This window comes from Nerophis lumbriciformis, linkage group LG20, assembly GCF_033978685.3.
Source record: "Nerophis lumbriciformis linkage group LG20, RoL_Nlum_v2.1, whole genome shotgun sequence".
NCBI lineage: Eukaryota > Metazoa > Chordata > Actinopteri > Syngnathiformes > Syngnathidae > Nerophis > Nerophis lumbriciformis.
In genome coordinates this window covers 23,344,912-23,363,151 of record NC_084567.2, presented here as the reverse complement: position 1 = coordinate 23,363,151, position 18,240 = coordinate 23,344,912, and the positions used below count along the sequence as shown (strand labels likewise).

Genomic DNA, 18,240 nt, shown 5'->3' with positions numbered 1-18,240 from the left:
CACGAACATCACCTTGTTCAAAGAACAAAACCAATACAGTGCATGAACTCACAACAAATTACACACCTAAAAACCAGTGTGACTCCTGCTGTTGCCGTATCCATAATACGACGATAGGGAGAAGTTTTTATTTACACGATGAGTCGGGTGTGTCTTGACCTCCGTGGCGGAGGCTCCACCGAACCCCTGAGGCCGACTCACCGAACCCCTAGGGTTCAATCGAACCCAGGTTAAGAACCACTTCTCTAAAACATCCAGAAACTGCCAACAATATTCCATTTACACGTCGTGACCTGAAAATTTATCAAATATGAGTGATATTGCAGACGGACTATTTTAGCGGCGCATTGATACCAGTGAGCTAATGCTAGTTTACGCCGCTATTATTGACACACTGAGTCGACTGCTGCTTCTGCTTCGTCTCAAACTTGCTAAAAGTAAATTCTAGATTACAATTCATGCTGCTCTCTCCTGGTAGTAGATGTTGTGTAAAATTTACTTAAGATAGTACACTATCCTTAAAATATTGTGTGCCAGAATACAGCCTATTAAGGTCACAGAGTTTTTCAGATGGGTTATTCAGTTGAAAAAGGGACCCACTAATTATTCCCAGATTTAGTTGTCAGTCACCACTGTCTGAAAAGTGACCTGTTGGGCCCAAAAGGCCCAGGAGTAGAGGGAGGAATGCAGACACTCAAATTTAGTTAGCGAATATAAACATCGCAACACATCTGTGATGGTCCCCATCGTGGGATATTGGGATCGAGGGTCAAAGGTCTCCCGACTCGAGAGTTTTGGGGCTCACATACATTTTGGACTCGTCACCAGCACAAATATGCTGAGGGTAGGTCCAGACAGGCTGGCACCCTGGCTAAGATCAAAGAAGATAATGTGACTATCTGCACAGTTGATATAAGGTTGGGTTTTTCTATTGTACAGGAGGAGAGTTATCATTCGGACAGGCTCTCTTCACAGGTTCCTGCAGGACCTGACATAAGGTTCGCTTGATCAATAAAACTTTGTTCAACCGCTCCTCGTCGGTGTCTTCTTGGCTCAGCACACCTCACACGGTCACTCTGTCAAATCCCCCCCGAGATGGAAAACCGTTCGTGAGGATTGCAACTGAATCTACATCTGAACAGAATTATGTGAGCATTCATCGGTCGGCATCTCGGTGAGAGTGCAAATTGTACAGTAAGCGTTTGTTTCATTCTGGTTTGTTATTGTTAGTTTGTACGTTTAGCACCTAGCAATGCTGCGGATGTTAGTGTCACAATGAAACTGCATCCATCACTCGGCTTCTAAAAATTATTGCTCATCCTTTATTATTTTTCTGGCTCAAAAATATAAGGTCCTGCATCATCATTTTTCCAAAAGAGTGTTGTCTCTCACAAAGTCTGCTTGATTAGCATTGTTGTTGATAGGGATGGGATCTTTGGTTCCTAGCGCAACGTCACACCATCACGTGACTGGCTTCCTAAACATCTCTCAAAATGGCTGGGGAATCTCCGTGAGATAGATACTAATTTTGAGCATATCTATTTATTCGCAAACTTTGGAAGTCTTTTGGTGTCATAAATCAGACACATATGATAATAGCTTCAATATAGAGGCAATTTGTTTTTCCAATCTACTGGTACTTGAAAATAATTCACTGCATGGTTAGTATACCAGGAAATAGTCCAATAGTTGTCCAAAACAGCAATCTTTTTGTATGTCTCAGATGTTCATAATACCGTAATTTCCGTTTTTTAAGCCGCTACTTTTTCCACAGACTTTTAAATCCCGCGCTTTATACAGTGCTGCGCCTAATTTATGGATTTTTTTCGGTTCACAAGCTGCCCATAAATTTTGCCTCATCACATCATGCTTATGAATTGCCCATCGGGTCACGGTGAAGCCAAAAGCGATCGAAATCCACCACTAAAAGCTCCAAAAGTCCGGACAGCTACACGCAGAAGAAGAAGGCACAAGTCCAGAAGCGACCCGCCTCTAAATGAAAAACTTGCAGTGGGACGAAGCAACCCAGAGTTCCCTCAACTTCGACACAGAAGAAGGCGGCCCCAGCGCGCAGGAGGAAGATGAGAAGGACGACAGTACTCGCCAGTAAGCTTTAATTTAATCTTTCATGTTCCAATGTGTACACCTGCGGCCAAATGCTTGGATTTGCATGACTTCACATCTGGCTCAATAAATATGTGCGGTGTTCAAGCCAGCGTCTGTTCTCAATGGGTTCTAGGCGCCCTTTAGCCTATCTCAAAGAAATATGCCTTATGCTTACATTGTTTTCGTCTGTGTGAACCATTCAAATCGCGGAAATTATAAACATTTCGGTAATTAAGAAAAGTGCAAGATTTTCGGAAAAACGAGAAAATTGGCACGCACTCCAGTACAAGAAGGCAGAGTCGAAGAACACGCGAGTCTGCAGCGATCACTTTGTTAAAGGTTTGTTTGATATACTTTTAATGTTTAGCATTTCCCATTTAAGTATTATATTAATATTATTTGTATTTTATTTAGTTCTTAAATGCATTTTTTTCAACGAGTGTTTCGTAACGCACCAACTCGCAGAGTCAAAATAAAAGGAAGTAAATGTGTGCAAAACCTAAAAGATTTAAGCTTTTATCAAATGAAGCTTTCAGCACATACACAATGTTGAGATCTAGTTATATTTTGATAAATACGTTGGAAAGCACGCTACTCGTAAACAGCGTGTGAAACCTGCTCAGTGGCCTTGTGGTTAGAGTGTCCGCCCTGAGACTAGAAGGTCGTGAGTTCAAACCCCGGCCGAGTCATACCAAACACTATAAAAATGGTACCCATTGCCTCCCTGCTTGGCACTCAGCATCAAGGGTTGGAATTGGGGGTTAAAAGGATTCCTGAGTGCGGTCACCGCTGCTGCTCACTGCTCACCTCACCTCCCAGGGGGTGAACATGGGGATGGGTCAAATGCAGATGATAATTTCACCACACCTAGTGTGTGTGGGACTATCATTGGGACTTTAACTTTAACTTAACTTTAACAGCAACAAAGCAACAAACATGGATATAGACACAAAGTTAAATCATAAAATGCAACCTTGCCCGAGCAAAATGGATGGCATATTATTCTGGAAAAGTCTTGATACCAATTTCCTTGACCCGTCCACACACAAAGAAGTTGTACACCTCCATGCTTTTCCAAGTTTTCATCGGTTTTGTCGTGTGGAATGATGTCTGGAGCACAAGACAGTTCAACATGTCTGGGAACGGATAATCTTTGATATCACCCAACAAATATATTTTTGATAACGTATAGGTATCTAGACCATTGCATAGTTTATTTGCTCATATCTGCTTTTTGCAGGAAGCTCTAAGCCTCTTGCGTACTCAAATTGTTTGCCAACGCTCGCTGCGTAGAAGCAATCTTGGCTTGGTTGACCACCACTTCCGAGAAGAAGTCATGCAATACAAGCAAGACAAGTGTGCCCAATATATGTACAAAATAGAATTTGTCAAAAAGTTAAGTGGCTGTGACTTTAAAACAGGTGCGCTCTAAGCCCGGAAATTACGGTAAAATCTTGTCATTTAAACACTAAAACATTACAAACAAAACCAAATAGCAGTGGGAAGTTGTAGTTATCTGTTAGATGCGGCGTTTAACAGCTACTCGCTCTACCATTATAACATGCAACATTATCTTCTTCTACTTACATTACCACTAAAGATGTCAGATAATATCGGCCTGCCGATATTATCGGCCGATAAATGCGTTAAAATGTAATATCGGAAATTATTGGTATCGTTTTTTTTATTATCGGTTTAGTTTTTTTGTTTTTTTTTTATTAAATCAACATAAAAAACACAAGATACACTTACAATTAGTGCACCAACCCAAAAAACCTTCCTCCCCCATTTACACTCATTCACACGAAAAAGGTTGTTTCTTTCTGTTATTAATATTCTGGTTCCTACATTATATATCAATATATATCAATACAGTCTGCAAGGGATACAGTCCGTAAGCACACATGATTGTGCGTGCTGCTGGTCCACTAATAGTACTAACCTTTAACAGTTAATTTTACTAATTTTCATTAATTACTAGTTTCAATGTAACTGTTTTTATATTATTTTACTTTCTTTTTTATTCAAGAAAATGTTTTTAATTTATTTATCTTATTTTATTTTATTTATTTATTTTTTTTAAAGTACCTTATCTTCACCATACCTGGTTGTCCAAATTAGGCATAATAATGTGTTAATTCCACGACTGTATATATTGGTTGATATCGGTATCAGTAATTAAAAAGTTGGACAATATCGGAATATCGGATATCGGCAAAAAGCCATTATCGGACATCCCTAATTACCACATAGCTAAACAAGCTAAAAAATTACCACAATCACCCCCTATTGTACGAGAGGCACACTGCATATGGCCAACAGTCACATTAAAGACGGCGCATGGAAACTAAAACTTCACATGTAGGCATGGACATTTAGTGCACGGAAACCTACTGGCTGTGAAAAGTGGCATGACGTCGGACAAAGCAGAACAACTCCTCAATGTTTACTTACAAACTATGAAAAACAACAAATCTATCATGTGAGTAGAAATGTGCACATTTCAATCTACAATAATTCCACTTCCATCGAGAGAAAACAAGTTGCAGTAAGTTGTAGATGTTTTTTATGTTTTACATGCATGCGCACTCTGACACAAACACATGTCCACCAACTACAGGTGGAGTACAATAACCATTAAAAAAAGATGCTAAATAAACCACAACTTACTCACCCAGTTACTCAACACTCTAGTAGTTCTATTCAAGGAATACCTACTTAATCTTACTCAAGTAATTAGGACTACCTTTTACTTTTACTTAGGTTATATCACTTTAAAGTAACGGTAGACTCTTTGCATACTCTACCCACCTCTGTTGGTTATACCAATGCTGATACTGATACTTCAAATTTTCAAGTCCATTTTAAAAAAAACCAAAAAGTTAAAACTAAGGGTGCAACAAAATGAAAATTCTTGGCTGAAACTCAAAGCTGGAAACAAGAAAATTAAGGCCGAAAACCAAAACGCTGATAAAAAAAAGACTATGCAAATTATTATTACCATTACATTTAAGGTTATGACTGTGTACTAACTTCATTAAATCGAAACCACACTTTTATTTAAAGTTTCCCTATTGTTCACAATCATTATGAAAAACATGACGACGGATGTTTATTTTTTTATTTTTATGCATTCTAAATAGTAAATAAATGCGATAAAAAGTCAGCTTACAATAGAGCCAATGGGAGCCGCTCTATTATGCATATAAAGCCCTTAAAAATATCCAAACACCTCTATGAAGGTCTTATATACATCCTGTAAGTATATATGTAATGTAATAACAGGCACATTTATAGTAACATTTAAAATTTGCTTAATTTGATCCTTTAAAGCAGGGGTGTCAAACTCAAATACAGAGTGGGCCAAAATTTAAAACTGAACAAAGCCGCGGGCCAAGGTTGAACAAATTAACCTTTTAATAGGGACCGAAATAAGTTTTGCATTAAATATTGAACAAGCAAGGCTTATATAACTTTATAGTGACATACAAAATCGAGTTTCAAATAATAATAATAATAATTAAAAAATATCAATGGCATATCAAATACAATTTAAATAAAAATGGAATGCCTCTTTTCTATTTGCAGCCTTCTGAGGTAAATATCAACATTAACTTTTTCCACAGGCTAATAAATTTGAAAATAAAATAATGAATAAACCAACCATTCAGGACTTTAAACTGCTCAGTTTGCAACACACTTATCTAATCTGATGTGCCCAAGCCAGATACCTGCCATCTTTTCTTGGATGCTAGTTCATTAATGTCGGGGCTCAGGCTTTGAGCTGAGGCATCCCTCATTATCGAACGAAGGTGTTCATTAGTCAATATTTCTTGTATTTCACAGTCTTGGGGGCGTGACTTACAGGCACTGCTTTTAACGTCCTCTACGAGCTGACGTCACGTCCGCTTTTCATCCCTTCTAACAACGTGCCCGCCCAGTCACAAGATATGAGCGGCTCCTGTACGCACACACACGTAAATGCAAAGCATACTTCATCAACGGCGTGATACAGTTTACACTGAGAGTGGCCGTATAAGTAACTTTAACATTGTTAGAAATATACGCCACACTGTGAATCCACACCAAACAAGAATGACAAACACATTTTGGGAGAACATCCGCATCGTAACACAACATAAACACAACAGAACAAATATCCAGAACCCCTCCTCCCCCACACACACACACCTTCTAGCGTCCCGGAAGAGTTAGTGCTGCAAAGGGTTCTGGGTATTTGTTCTGTTGTGTTTATGTTGTGTTACTGTGCGAATGTTCTCCCGAAATGTGTTTGTCATTCTTGTTTGGTGTGGATGCACAGTTTGGCGTATATTTCTAACAATGTTAAAGTTTTTTATACTGGCACCCTCAGTGTAACCGTATTGCTGAAGATCAAGTATGCATTGCATTCACTTCTGTGTGCGTGCCAAAGCCGCACATATTATGTAACTGAGCCAGCACTCGTTGGACTGGACGAAAAGGGGACGTTACAATTCTCGGGAGGAGCACTGAAATTTTGAAGTCTTCCAGGAGGTTTGGCAAGTATGAGAATTAGCTGTGTGCCGTGGCACCACCGCTGTATATAATCGGTGGGCCAGCTCTAGTGTTAATTTGATATCACCTCACGGGCCAAGTGAAATTACACGGCGGGCCAAATTTGGCCCGCGGGTCAGAGTTTGACACCCATGCTTTAAAGCATATTAAAAAAAATTAAAAAAAACGCATCACAACGTTCAATTATTTTTAACATCACTGATTATTATTCACTGCAGGCTTCATGAGAGCCAACAAACATAATAAAACAACACTTACCGTACAAGGTATGCTGTCATTTGGATGCTGACCTCCAGGATGTTTATATATTCCCATTTGGATAAATAATTACTCATAATCTTCGTGAAGAAAAGGGGGGTGGAACCAAGAGTATTTTCGTGTCGTTCTCGCCATTTTCGGGTCTAAATGGCTGACAAAGTGTACCAATTTGTTGGAATGCGTCCTCGTTCTTCCAGGTGAGAGGCATGATTTATGATCTACAATAACATTTGATGAGCAAAGAAACGCGAAAGCAGCTGATCGTCGATCATGTCAACATAGGCACACAAACTTGTGATCACGGTGCCGCTATAATTAGTTTGTCTGCGTTAGCATTTATAATAATATCACTAATACTTGGTTACTATTCAAGTCGCAAAATGTAAATGGAATATTGTTGGCACTTTTTGGATGGTTATTTATTGGGTTTCGTGGGTGGAATAGAGGACCTCTCATAGGCTCTGCTGTAAGCAGACTTTTATTTAAGTTTATTTGCTAGTTAGAATGCATAAAAACACACACACACACACACACACACACACACACACACACACACACACACACACACACACACACACACACACACACACACACACACGTCGTCATGTCTTTCATAATAATTGGGAACTAAAGGAAACATTCCAAAAAAAGTGCAGTTCCCCTTTTAGATCAAGGTATTCATTGCACAAATTAATATTTAATAACATTTATATTATTATTGTACGCAATCATAAAATTATGAAAATATTTATTTCCTATTGGTATTCTAATCATATAAGATAAAAATAATATAATTTAATTCTACAAATTTTTATAATAATAGATAGGCCAATGGTGCCAGAGTTGGAGTCGACACGTTCCAAATAAGTAGTCAACAGTGAACCATAAAGTGGGTTGTCCCACTCCAGTGAACCTAGACAGTTATTGGATACTTTGCTGTCAAAATCGGAATTAGCCTCAGAGTAGATTATCCAATCATTGTGTGGAAGCACAGCGTCCAGGCCAGCCAAGGCTAGCCCACTTTTTATAGACTCCTATAGAACCTAAGTGTTCAATGGGCGGGACAAAGCCAAGCATTTATCCAATGACTATCTAGTTTGGCTTTTTTTATGGTTTGCATTTTTTTTTCGGTCACCCTGTACTTACTGGTCCATGTTGGCAAAACAGTCCTGTGTAAAATGTTGTGGATAAATACACACGGAACTATTTTATTATTATTTTACATTTATTTTATAGCCATTAGAGCAAGCGGGAGAGAATGACATGAGAAGAAATAACACTGAAATAACAATAGGGCAGGGCAGAGAGGAGGAGCCTTGCAAAGAGCATGAACAAGAAATACCCACATAAGTACGTCTGTCAATCTGCGATATCACAAATGGCCCACTTTTAAAAAAAGATTTAAAAACACAGCTTTCAGAGGCTTTTAAAACCATGTGCAGGCTCACGGCCAAATGCATGAACCTTATGATTTGAAGCTTTGGCATTGTTTAACACGAGTATCCAACATTGTAACAACATTTATGTCAGAAAAGAGAAAAAATATAATTTCCACCCTTTAAAGGCCTACTGAAACCCACTACTACCGACCACGCAGTCTGATAGTTTATATATCAATGATAAAATCTTAACATTGCAACACATGCCAATAGCTTACTAAAGTGCAATTTTTAAATTTCGCGCGAAATATCCTGCTGAAAACGTCTCGGTATGATGACGCCGGCACGTGACGTCACGGATTGTAGAGGACATTTTGGGACAGCATGGTGGCCAGCTATTAAGTCGTCTGTTTTCATCGCAAAATTATGGATATCTGTGTTGGTGAATCTTTTGCAAATTGTTCAATGAACAATGGAGACAGCAAAGAAGAAAACTGTAGGTGGGAAGCGGTGTATTGCGGGCAGGTGTTGTGCCGTATAACGCACCACCGCCGTAGAATGCACCCCTTGACTGTTGTGCCGGATAACACAGCCGGTGTTTCATTGTTTACATTCCCGAAATATGACAGTCAAGCTTTACCATTGGCCTGTGGAGAACTGGGACAACAGAGACTCTTACCAGGAGGACTTTGAGTTGGATGCGCAGACGCGGTATAGTGAGTATGCATGCAGCTGCGGCTTCCAAACATTTGATCGCTTGCCCGTACGTGCGTGCCGCTATGTGCATGTCACGTACGTAACTTTGGGGACTTTGGGGAAATATATGTGCTGTATGAACTTTGGGGAGGTGAACGGTACTTTGGGCTGTGGGATTGAGTGTGTTGTGCAGGTGTTTGAGTTGTATTGGCGGGTTATATGGACGGGAGGGGGGAGGTGTTTGTTATGCGGGATTATTTTGTTGCATATTAAATATAAGCCTGGTTGTGTTGTGGCTACTTGTGTTTATTTACTGTTTTAGTCATTCCCAGCTGAATATCAGGTCCCACCCGCCTCTCACAGCATCTTCCCTATCTGAATCGCTCCCACTGCCCTCTAGTTCTTCACTCTCACTTTCCTCATCCACAAATCTTTCACCCTCGCTCAAATTAATGGGGAAATAGTCGCTTTCACGGTTCGAATTGCTCTCGCTGCTGGTGGCCATGATTGTAAACAATGTGCAGATATGAGGAGCTCCACAACCTGTGACGTCACACTACTCGTCTGCTACTTACGGTACAGGCAAGGCTTTTTTATCAGCGACCAAAAGTTGCGAACTTTATCGTCGATGTTCTCTACTAAATCCTTTCAGCAAAAATATGGCAATATCGCAAAATGATCAAGTATGACACATAGAATGGACCTGCTATCCCCGTTTAAATAAGAAAATCGCATTTCAGTAGGCCTTTAAAGAAAATACTATGTTTAGTGTGCTACTTCAAACATGCTATACACTACTACTATCATTATTTATTTTTCTTCCTCTGAAGTAGAAGAAAAGCCGACAGCCTCCAGAGACACAATGTCTCCTTAAAGACACTTTTAATCTTGAACAGTATTTCTTCAAACCATCCACAGGATCAATAACCCCTCAGCTTCTATCTTCACCTCAAAGCGCTTTATATCGCTCAATCTTTCACCTCAGCCCAGAAAAAACAGACAAACAGCAGTGATGTGACCCTGGCAGGCGTTTCACAACTCCAGTCCGACGTGTCTGGTAAATATATCCACCTGCCTTAGCAGACAAGCCGCCAATTTCCCCCCATCTCCACCTTTCTCTGACAAACCCCCTGAGGCTGAGCCAGACACCATGAAACTGCCTTTTATGGCTTTTCCCACTGCGGCTGTATAACCTGCAGCGTATTGCTGCAGCACGTTGTGTTTTAGCCACAACGTGTTTTATTTTTGTGCTCAGTTCAGTGAATTTTCTCAGGCAGCGGCTTGACTCCAAAAGATGTCAACACACTTGATTTTCCAAAAGGCCCAGGAGAAATCAGAACGATACATATGTTTTGTTAAAAAAAAATCTCAATTATTTACATTCCAAAAATAACAGTGCACTTTAGTATATCAATGATCAGGCGTGTGTTCACAGGAGGCATTTCTGTATGGCTTTTTGTAAATTAATATGCATATTAGTGTTGTCCCGATACCAACATTTTGGTACCGGTACCGGTATTTCGATACTTTTCGGTACTTTTTGATATTTTTCTAAATAAAAGGGGACCACAAAAAATTACATTATTGGCTTTATTTGAACAAAAAAATCTTACGGTACATTAAACATATGTTTCTTATTGCAATTTTGTCCTTAAATAAAATAGTGAACATACGAGACAACTTGTCTTTTAGTAGTAAGTAAGCAAACAAAGGCTCCTAATTTAGCTGCTGACATATGCAGTAACATATTGTGTCATTTATCATTCTATTATTTTGTCAACATTACCGGTACTTTTTAGAGGCGGTATAGTACCGAATATGATTCATTAGTATCGCTATACAATACTAATACTGGTATACCGTACAACCCTAATGCATATATATTATACTATATACATCCATCCATCCATTTTCTACCGCTTATCCCTCTCAGGGTCGCGGGGGTCCTGTAGTCTATCCCATCAGATAATAAAACCACAAGAGTGCACACACATGTTGAGTGCACCCGAACCTCATAAACCTTTTGCTTGAAATGTTTTTCTCTTCATCGACTAGAGCAGTGCTTCTCAAATAGTGGAGTGAGCCTGAGAGTCAAGGGAATTCCAGTGTTAGCGTCTTTTTTCATTCTTGAACGATAAACAAGTCTCCAGCTAGGTGGCAGCACTGCTCGAATTAATCAACAGGCTCAACCAGGAAATATGACCAAATATATTACTTGCTCTTTATCGGTTGTTCTAAAACATGCTTGTATACATGATATACAGATATCATTTAAAGTTTCATGATCATTAGACCAGTACTTCTTATATAGTGGGGCGGGCAAGGGTTATTGACAATAAAAACATACACAGGTCTTCAGCTATGGTATGTAGGTGCTGGTACCAGCAACTCATAGAGTGGTTGTATGTATAAATTAAATATTATCAGGTTCTCAATCGTATTTCAATTTGGGGGCACGACGAAAAAAATAATTGAGAAGCACTGGACTAGTCTCCATCCATTTTCTAACGCTAGTCTCTAGTAGTCAACTACTCATCGACTATCTTAATGATTAGTCAAATAATTGGATCATAAAGTGTATTCAGTGGCTCTAATTTTGCCATCGGCTTTAAATTTTAGTTTTATATACAAACCCTGTTTCCATGAATTGGGAAATTGTGTTAGATGTAAATATAAACGGAATACAATGATTTGCAAATCATTTTCAACCCATATTCAGTTGAATATGCTACAAAGACAACATATTTGATGTTCAAACTGATAAACTTTTTTTTTTTTTGCAAATAATCATTAACTTTAGAATTTGATGCCAGCAACACGTGACAAAGAAGTTGGGAAAGGTGGCAATAAATACTGATATAGTTGAGGAATGCTCATCAAACACTTATTTGGAACATCCCACTGGTGTGCAGGCTAATTGGGAACAGGTGGGTGCCATGATTGGGTATAAAAACAGCTTCCCAAAAAATGCTCAGTCTTTCACAAGAAAGGATGGGGCGAGGTACATCCCTTTGTCCACAACTGCGTGAGCAAATAGTCAAACAGTTTAAGAACAACGTTTCTCAAAGTACAATTGCAAGAAATTTAGGGATTTCAACATCTACGGTCCATAATATCATCAAAAGGTTCAGAGAATCTGGAGAAATCACTCCACGTAAGCGGCATGGCCGGAAACCGATATCAATCTCGAAAGGATATCACCACAAGGGCTCAGTAACACTTCAGAAAACCACTGTCACTAAATACAGTTCGTCGCTACATCTGTAAGTTAAAGCTCTACTATGCGAAGCGAAAGCCATTTATCAACAACATCCAGAAACGCTGCCGGCTTCTCTGGGCCCGAGATCATCTAAGATCTCAGACTCGTCCCCGATGGTTTCAGGGACACTTGGGCCGGCGACCCACCACCAGTTCCCCCCTCCACCCTCCCTTGTCTTTTGATCTTGTTGTTCTGATTTCAGTCTTAGGACATCTGGAATCTGTCCAGAAGGAGGGGAGTACTGTCACGGTGCGGGTTCGAACCCGCTTTTCCCCGGCAGCTTGGTCTGCCAACACCTCCGCTGGCAGCGCGCCGAGACACGGCCCTGCTCGCGCTGGCCGCGTCACGCCCACATGCCGGCAAGGCTGTGGGCGATCAGCAATCTGCACACCTGGGACTGATAAGGGCGAGCGGTATAAGGACCAGTGGACCCAAGGGTCCTCGCGGAAACTTAATTCTCTTTCGTGTACCGTAAACCGACTCCAGTTTTATGCTCTCTCTCTCTCTCTCTCTCTCTCTCTCTGCATTTCCCCTCCGTGTCTGATGTCCGTGTTGTCCTCCCGCAGTGCTTTCCCGAGTTCTCCTGTTGTGATCCCCTGTTGTTCCCCTCTGGATTCTGGACTGCCTCCCTTGGATCTCGACCTCTCGCATGACAACGGACTGCCTTCCTGCTTTGTCCCTCCTCTCGCTCAACACAACACTAGGTAACACACACTATAGCTAATCACACACATAGCCTCACACACTCACTCTTGGATTTCGTTGCACACCATTCTGTAGTTTATTGATTAGTCATGTTGATTATTATATATATTGTGTGTATATATATATATATATATATATATATATATATATATATATATATATAAAATAAATCATAGAGCTATACTGCCCCCTTGTGTCTGTGCCGTCAACTCCCTCCTGTAAACGTAACACTAAATATATGATAACTGTACTGCCCTTTAAGCTATTACAAAAATAATAACTCAATTAAATGTTTTGTCCATTTTAAAGCAAGGATAGGCAAAGGGTCAATAAATACAAATAATCAATTTGGATATAAAGACAGGAGAGTCAAAATAGAAGCAATAAAAACAAACAAAACAACATTAAAGCTCTCTAGTTTCTTCAAAAAACGAGTATTTTGTAATGATGATGATGATTTGTTGAGAAATATGCACACAGGTATAGAGACACAGAAAACTTTGGCTAATAAGATTGTTATTTTTCACACAGGCCTGGCGGATGTACGTATTGAATACATGTGGACATCTGCTGACTATTGTCCACATACAGTACGTCCAAGTATGTTTGCGGTTTAACTAGTTGCCAGCCATCCAATGTGACAATCACCACTATCTTATATATGACGGTATTTGCTAAACTACTCTCTTAAGGTGCTGCTGTACGCTTAAAATCGCTATGTTTGGCCAGCATCTCAGAGTTATGGTTTTACTTTTTTTCAAACATGCATACAGTTACAATATGGTATATCGATATATTTCCAATTTCCCACGACAACATGTTCGAAAAGGAGTAGGAAGAAACAGAGCGTATAGCTTGGCACATTGCCACAATTTCACATTAAGTCTGGGCGGCCCTGATACAAAAGATCTTCAGCGTTATTTTCCCTATAAGAATTTGGTAACCTGGAACAGTAAACAAACTATCAGTAATTGTTAAGTGATGGAGAAGGGGTATAAATAAATAAACTCTGCTTCTTCCTACTCCTTTTTGAACATGTTGGATTGGGCAATTGTAAGCATGTTATGCTCCTCATATGTAACTTAGTTAACCATGCTCATGCTCAGAAAAAAAAAAATACATTAACTGCTACATTAACTATTAACACACTCCTGCTGAGTAAGTACCAACAGGGGATCAAATACTTCTTTCCAGAACTGTATTACTTATTTTCTATAAACCTTTGTGACCGTGTGTTCGAACATTACAGCTACATCAAATTCCTTGGTCAACATTGCACCTTCGAATTTCTGATGCATGGTTCTCTCACTCCCCCGTCAATCCAAATAAACACATAAAGCACTCTCATTTGTTCCAGGATCTATTTAAAACAGCACAAACAACAATTGGCTTTGCTTGGATTTTTGTTTTTTCTCTTCCAAAATAACATTATAGCAGCTCTTTGCAGGGTTGGGGATGGGTGGGGGACTTTGATGGACAATGTTGCAGTTTTTAGGGAGAAGAGCTAAGCTTCCCTACAGGCTTGCTTTTACAGCTGCTGATAATCAATGTGATTAATTGGAGGCCACCTAGGTGTGTAAACATAACGTGACAGTACACAACCCGACACACTGGTACACACCTACACAGCATATATACGCCCACAAACAAAGACACCACGGTCAAGAGATCTTTTTGTTTGCTGCCTGTGTTATTGCTGCAGGCTATCAGAGAAGATGACAATATGAGACACAGAGTGAAAGGAATACAATGTGATCTGATAAAGGAGATGGCGAGGGAAATGTCTGAATGATAAACAACTGTTGAAGACTAGTGTGTTCACCAGTACTGTTCTATAAGGTCCATGAAAGAGTGCTTAGCTCTTAATCTTTTTCAATTCAGTCTGCAGATCATTTTTTCTTCATCATTGAGGTATTCATTTATTAAATGTTAACCTGTTTACAGTCACAAAGAGGTGAAACGATTAATTTTGACCAAACCTTATTGCTATTTGTAAAACTACAATGTTGCTTAGAGAATGCAGACCTCAACCAAAGCACAACATTGCTTATCTAGGTCAGCACCAGATTATAGACATTCATGTTGTAATATTATTATTATACAATTTCTGCTGTCATTAGGATGCCGACTGATAGAATCTTGTTATACAGTATACCCGTTTAGATGAAAAGTGACTCATAATCTTCGCAAAGAAAAGGGAGGTAGAGTCAAACGTCTTTTCGTGTCGTTCTCGCCATCATCGGGTCTAAATTGGCTGTCAAAGTGTACCAACTTGTTGGATCTTGCTCAGCCTTCTTCTATCCAGGTTAGATGCATGATGTATGATGTACAATAAACTTCCAAGAAGCCGGGAAGCGAGGAACTAGCTGACCACTCGATGATGTAAACATAGCAGTATAAACTGGTGATCTCGTTATTGATATAAATAGTTTGATTGCGTGTCTATCGTAGTGAGAAAACACAACAATTTTAATGCAAACGAGCAATCCCAACTGTCAAAGCCAACGACAGTCATTGAAGTGTAAATTCCCCTCTTTAGCATTGAGGGATTGTGTTGCAGAACTATAGCTGTAGATCGACTACTACCAGTCCAAAATAGTCAGCATTCCATTCAGTTGTAAAAAAAAATGGCACAAATGGCATTCTGGCCACTCTCTGTGACCAGAATGTTTCTACAAAAATACTAAGTACACATTTGTGTGCAAAAAAGCCGATTTTTGTTTGACTTGCTGAAATCCTGTACTTTTTGAGGTTACAGAGAATATGTTATTCATAAAATCCCAAACTGATGCAATGTCTCAAAGAAAATAAGCCTCAAACCATTGCAACGTCTGATGCAATTTTTTTGAAAAAGCTGCGGCAAAATGAGTCAGTTCAGGTTGCAACAATCACAAATAAAGCCTACGTACTATTTTTTATTCAATTACTATGTTTATATTAGTTATCTATAACATTTGCTATATTTAACTGCTCATGAAACAATGTGCCTGTCAGTTTTAGATATGGACATACTTTGTATTTGTATAACCAGGTAGGTTATTTTGAAATAATAGAGCAGTACTCACTGGACTGTGGCAACATGGAGGTGTACACCTTGGGGTCAATGGTCCCCATTGGCGGTGGTAAAAGGGGGTTGGTGAAGCTTCGCAATGGGTGGGTTGGTCGGACACACGCAGTCGGTATGTTCCGACTTGCACCCGACTGTGTTTCCTCTGAGGTGACGGCGGTTGTGGCAGCAGCGGCCCCAGGAACAGGGCCAATGCCTGGGACATGCTCCCCAGGAGGGGCAGAAGAGCCAGGCAGCAGGGGAGGAGGCTGTTGAGGCGGAGACTGTTGCTGAAGTAGAGGGTTGGTGGAAGCATCTGTGGGTATGACTGTGAAGGAAGAATGTGTAAAAAGTAAAACATCAGGATATTTAGGACAAGTGGTAGAAAATTAATTATTAATCTACTTGTTCATTTACTATTAATATCTGCTTACTTTCTCTTTTAACATGTTCTATCTACACTTCTGTTAAAATGTAATAATCACTTATTCTTCTCTTGTTTGATACTTTACTTTAGTTTTGGATGATACCACACATTTAGGTATCAATCCGATACCAAGTAGCTACAGTATCATACATTGGTCTTATTCAAAGTCCTCATGTGTCCAGGGAGGTATTTCCTGAGTTTATAAACATGATATACATTTAAAAAAAACGAAAGAAGATGTTGTGATTAGATATTATCGGCCGATAAATGCGTTAAAATGTAATATCGAAAATGATCGGTATTGGGTTTTTTTTATTATCGGTATTGGTTTTTTATTTGTATTTTATTTATTTTATTTTTTTTATTAAATCAACATAAAAAACACAAGATACACTTACAATTAGTGCACCAACCCAAAAAAACTCCCTTCCCCATTTACACTCATTCACACAAAAGGGTTGTTTCTTTCTGTTATTAATATTCTGGTTCCTACATTATATATCAATATATATCAATAAAGTCTGCAAGGGATACAGTCCGTAAGAACACATGATTGTGCGTGCTGCTGGTCCACTAATAGTACTAACCTTTAACAGTTAATTTTACTATTTTTCATTAATTACTAGTTTCTATGTAACTGTTTTTGTATTGTTTTACTTTCTTTTTTATTCAAGAAAATGTTTTTAATTTAGTTATCTTATTTTATTTTATACATTTTTTTTAAAAGTACCTTATCTTCACCATACCTGGTTGTCCAAATTAGGCATAATAATGTGTTAATTCCACGACTGTATATATCGGTTGATATCGGTATCGGTTGATATCGGTATCGGTAATGAAAGAGTTGGACAATATCGGAATATCGGATATCGGCAAAAAGCCATTATCGGACATCCCTAGTTGTGATGCCAAAAAATATCGACGTAATCATAGTAGTATCGACTAGATAGGTGCCTGCACTTGATATCATTACAGTGGATATCGGGTATCAATCCACTAATGGCATTTGTTTACATTTTGATGCCGGTGAGCAACGGTGTGTAGTGAAGCATGTTTAGCTATTCCTCGTCCTGCAGGGAGGATACTTGAAAGAACCATACTTTATTTGTCGCCATGGAGACCAGGATTTGTGATTTAGAAGTCGCTAAAACACTGCAGACGGCGGACGGACGTTAGCCGCTAGCTAGCTAGCCATGTCTTAAAGCACCTCTTCCTGAGGGTGTTTCAGTGTTATAACTTCACCTTTATCGCTAGTTTTTAAGCCAAAATGCGTCCATCTACCTTTTCTGTCTACAAACTGTGTCTGCTTGTAAGTACTCCGTGATTGTGTGCCGCCGAACATGCCCGTCTGCTCGTAAACCAGTAATGACACGACGTGACGACGACACGGGCGCCGGGGGGTGCGGGACCGGTACGTTTCAGAGGCGATATAGTACCGAAAATTATTCATTAGTACCGCGGTACTATACTAATAGCGGTATATACCGTACGACCCTAATACATATATATATACTTACACACAAGCTCAATACAAACGGAAACACAACACTCTAGTTTTTGCTCCATTTTTTCATTAACTTTTTCTATGTACACAAAAGGCATATTTTTCTGGTGTCACCGATCCAGAGCATCCCACACAGGCTGACAGGGTGACATGTCATGTGAGTATACCGGCCATGCAGGCTTCCAGGAATTGTGTACAAATCTTTGCAACATGGGCCTGTGCATTATCATACTGCAACATGAGCTGATGGTCATGGATTAATGGCACAATAATTGGCTTCAGGTTCTCATCATGGTATCGCTGTGC

At 39.5% G+C, this 18,240-nt stretch overlaps 1 protein-coding gene across 4 annotated transcripts in view; it reads right to left on the bottom strand.

Annotated features, from left to right (window-relative positions):
- Positions 1 to 18,240, bottom strand: part of dcc (DCC netrin 1 receptor) — a 706,325-nt gene that overhangs the window by 76,923 nt on the left and 611,162 nt on the right. For all 4 annotated transcript variants that reach the window (XM_061980597.1, XM_061980596.1, XM_061980599.1 and 1 more), the window contains one exon: positions 16,023 to 16,331. In XM_061980597.1, the coding sequence (XP_061836581.1) occupies positions 16,023 to 16,331 (309 nt within the window). The remainder of the gene's footprint in view (positions 1 to 16,022; positions 16,332 to 18,240) is intronic.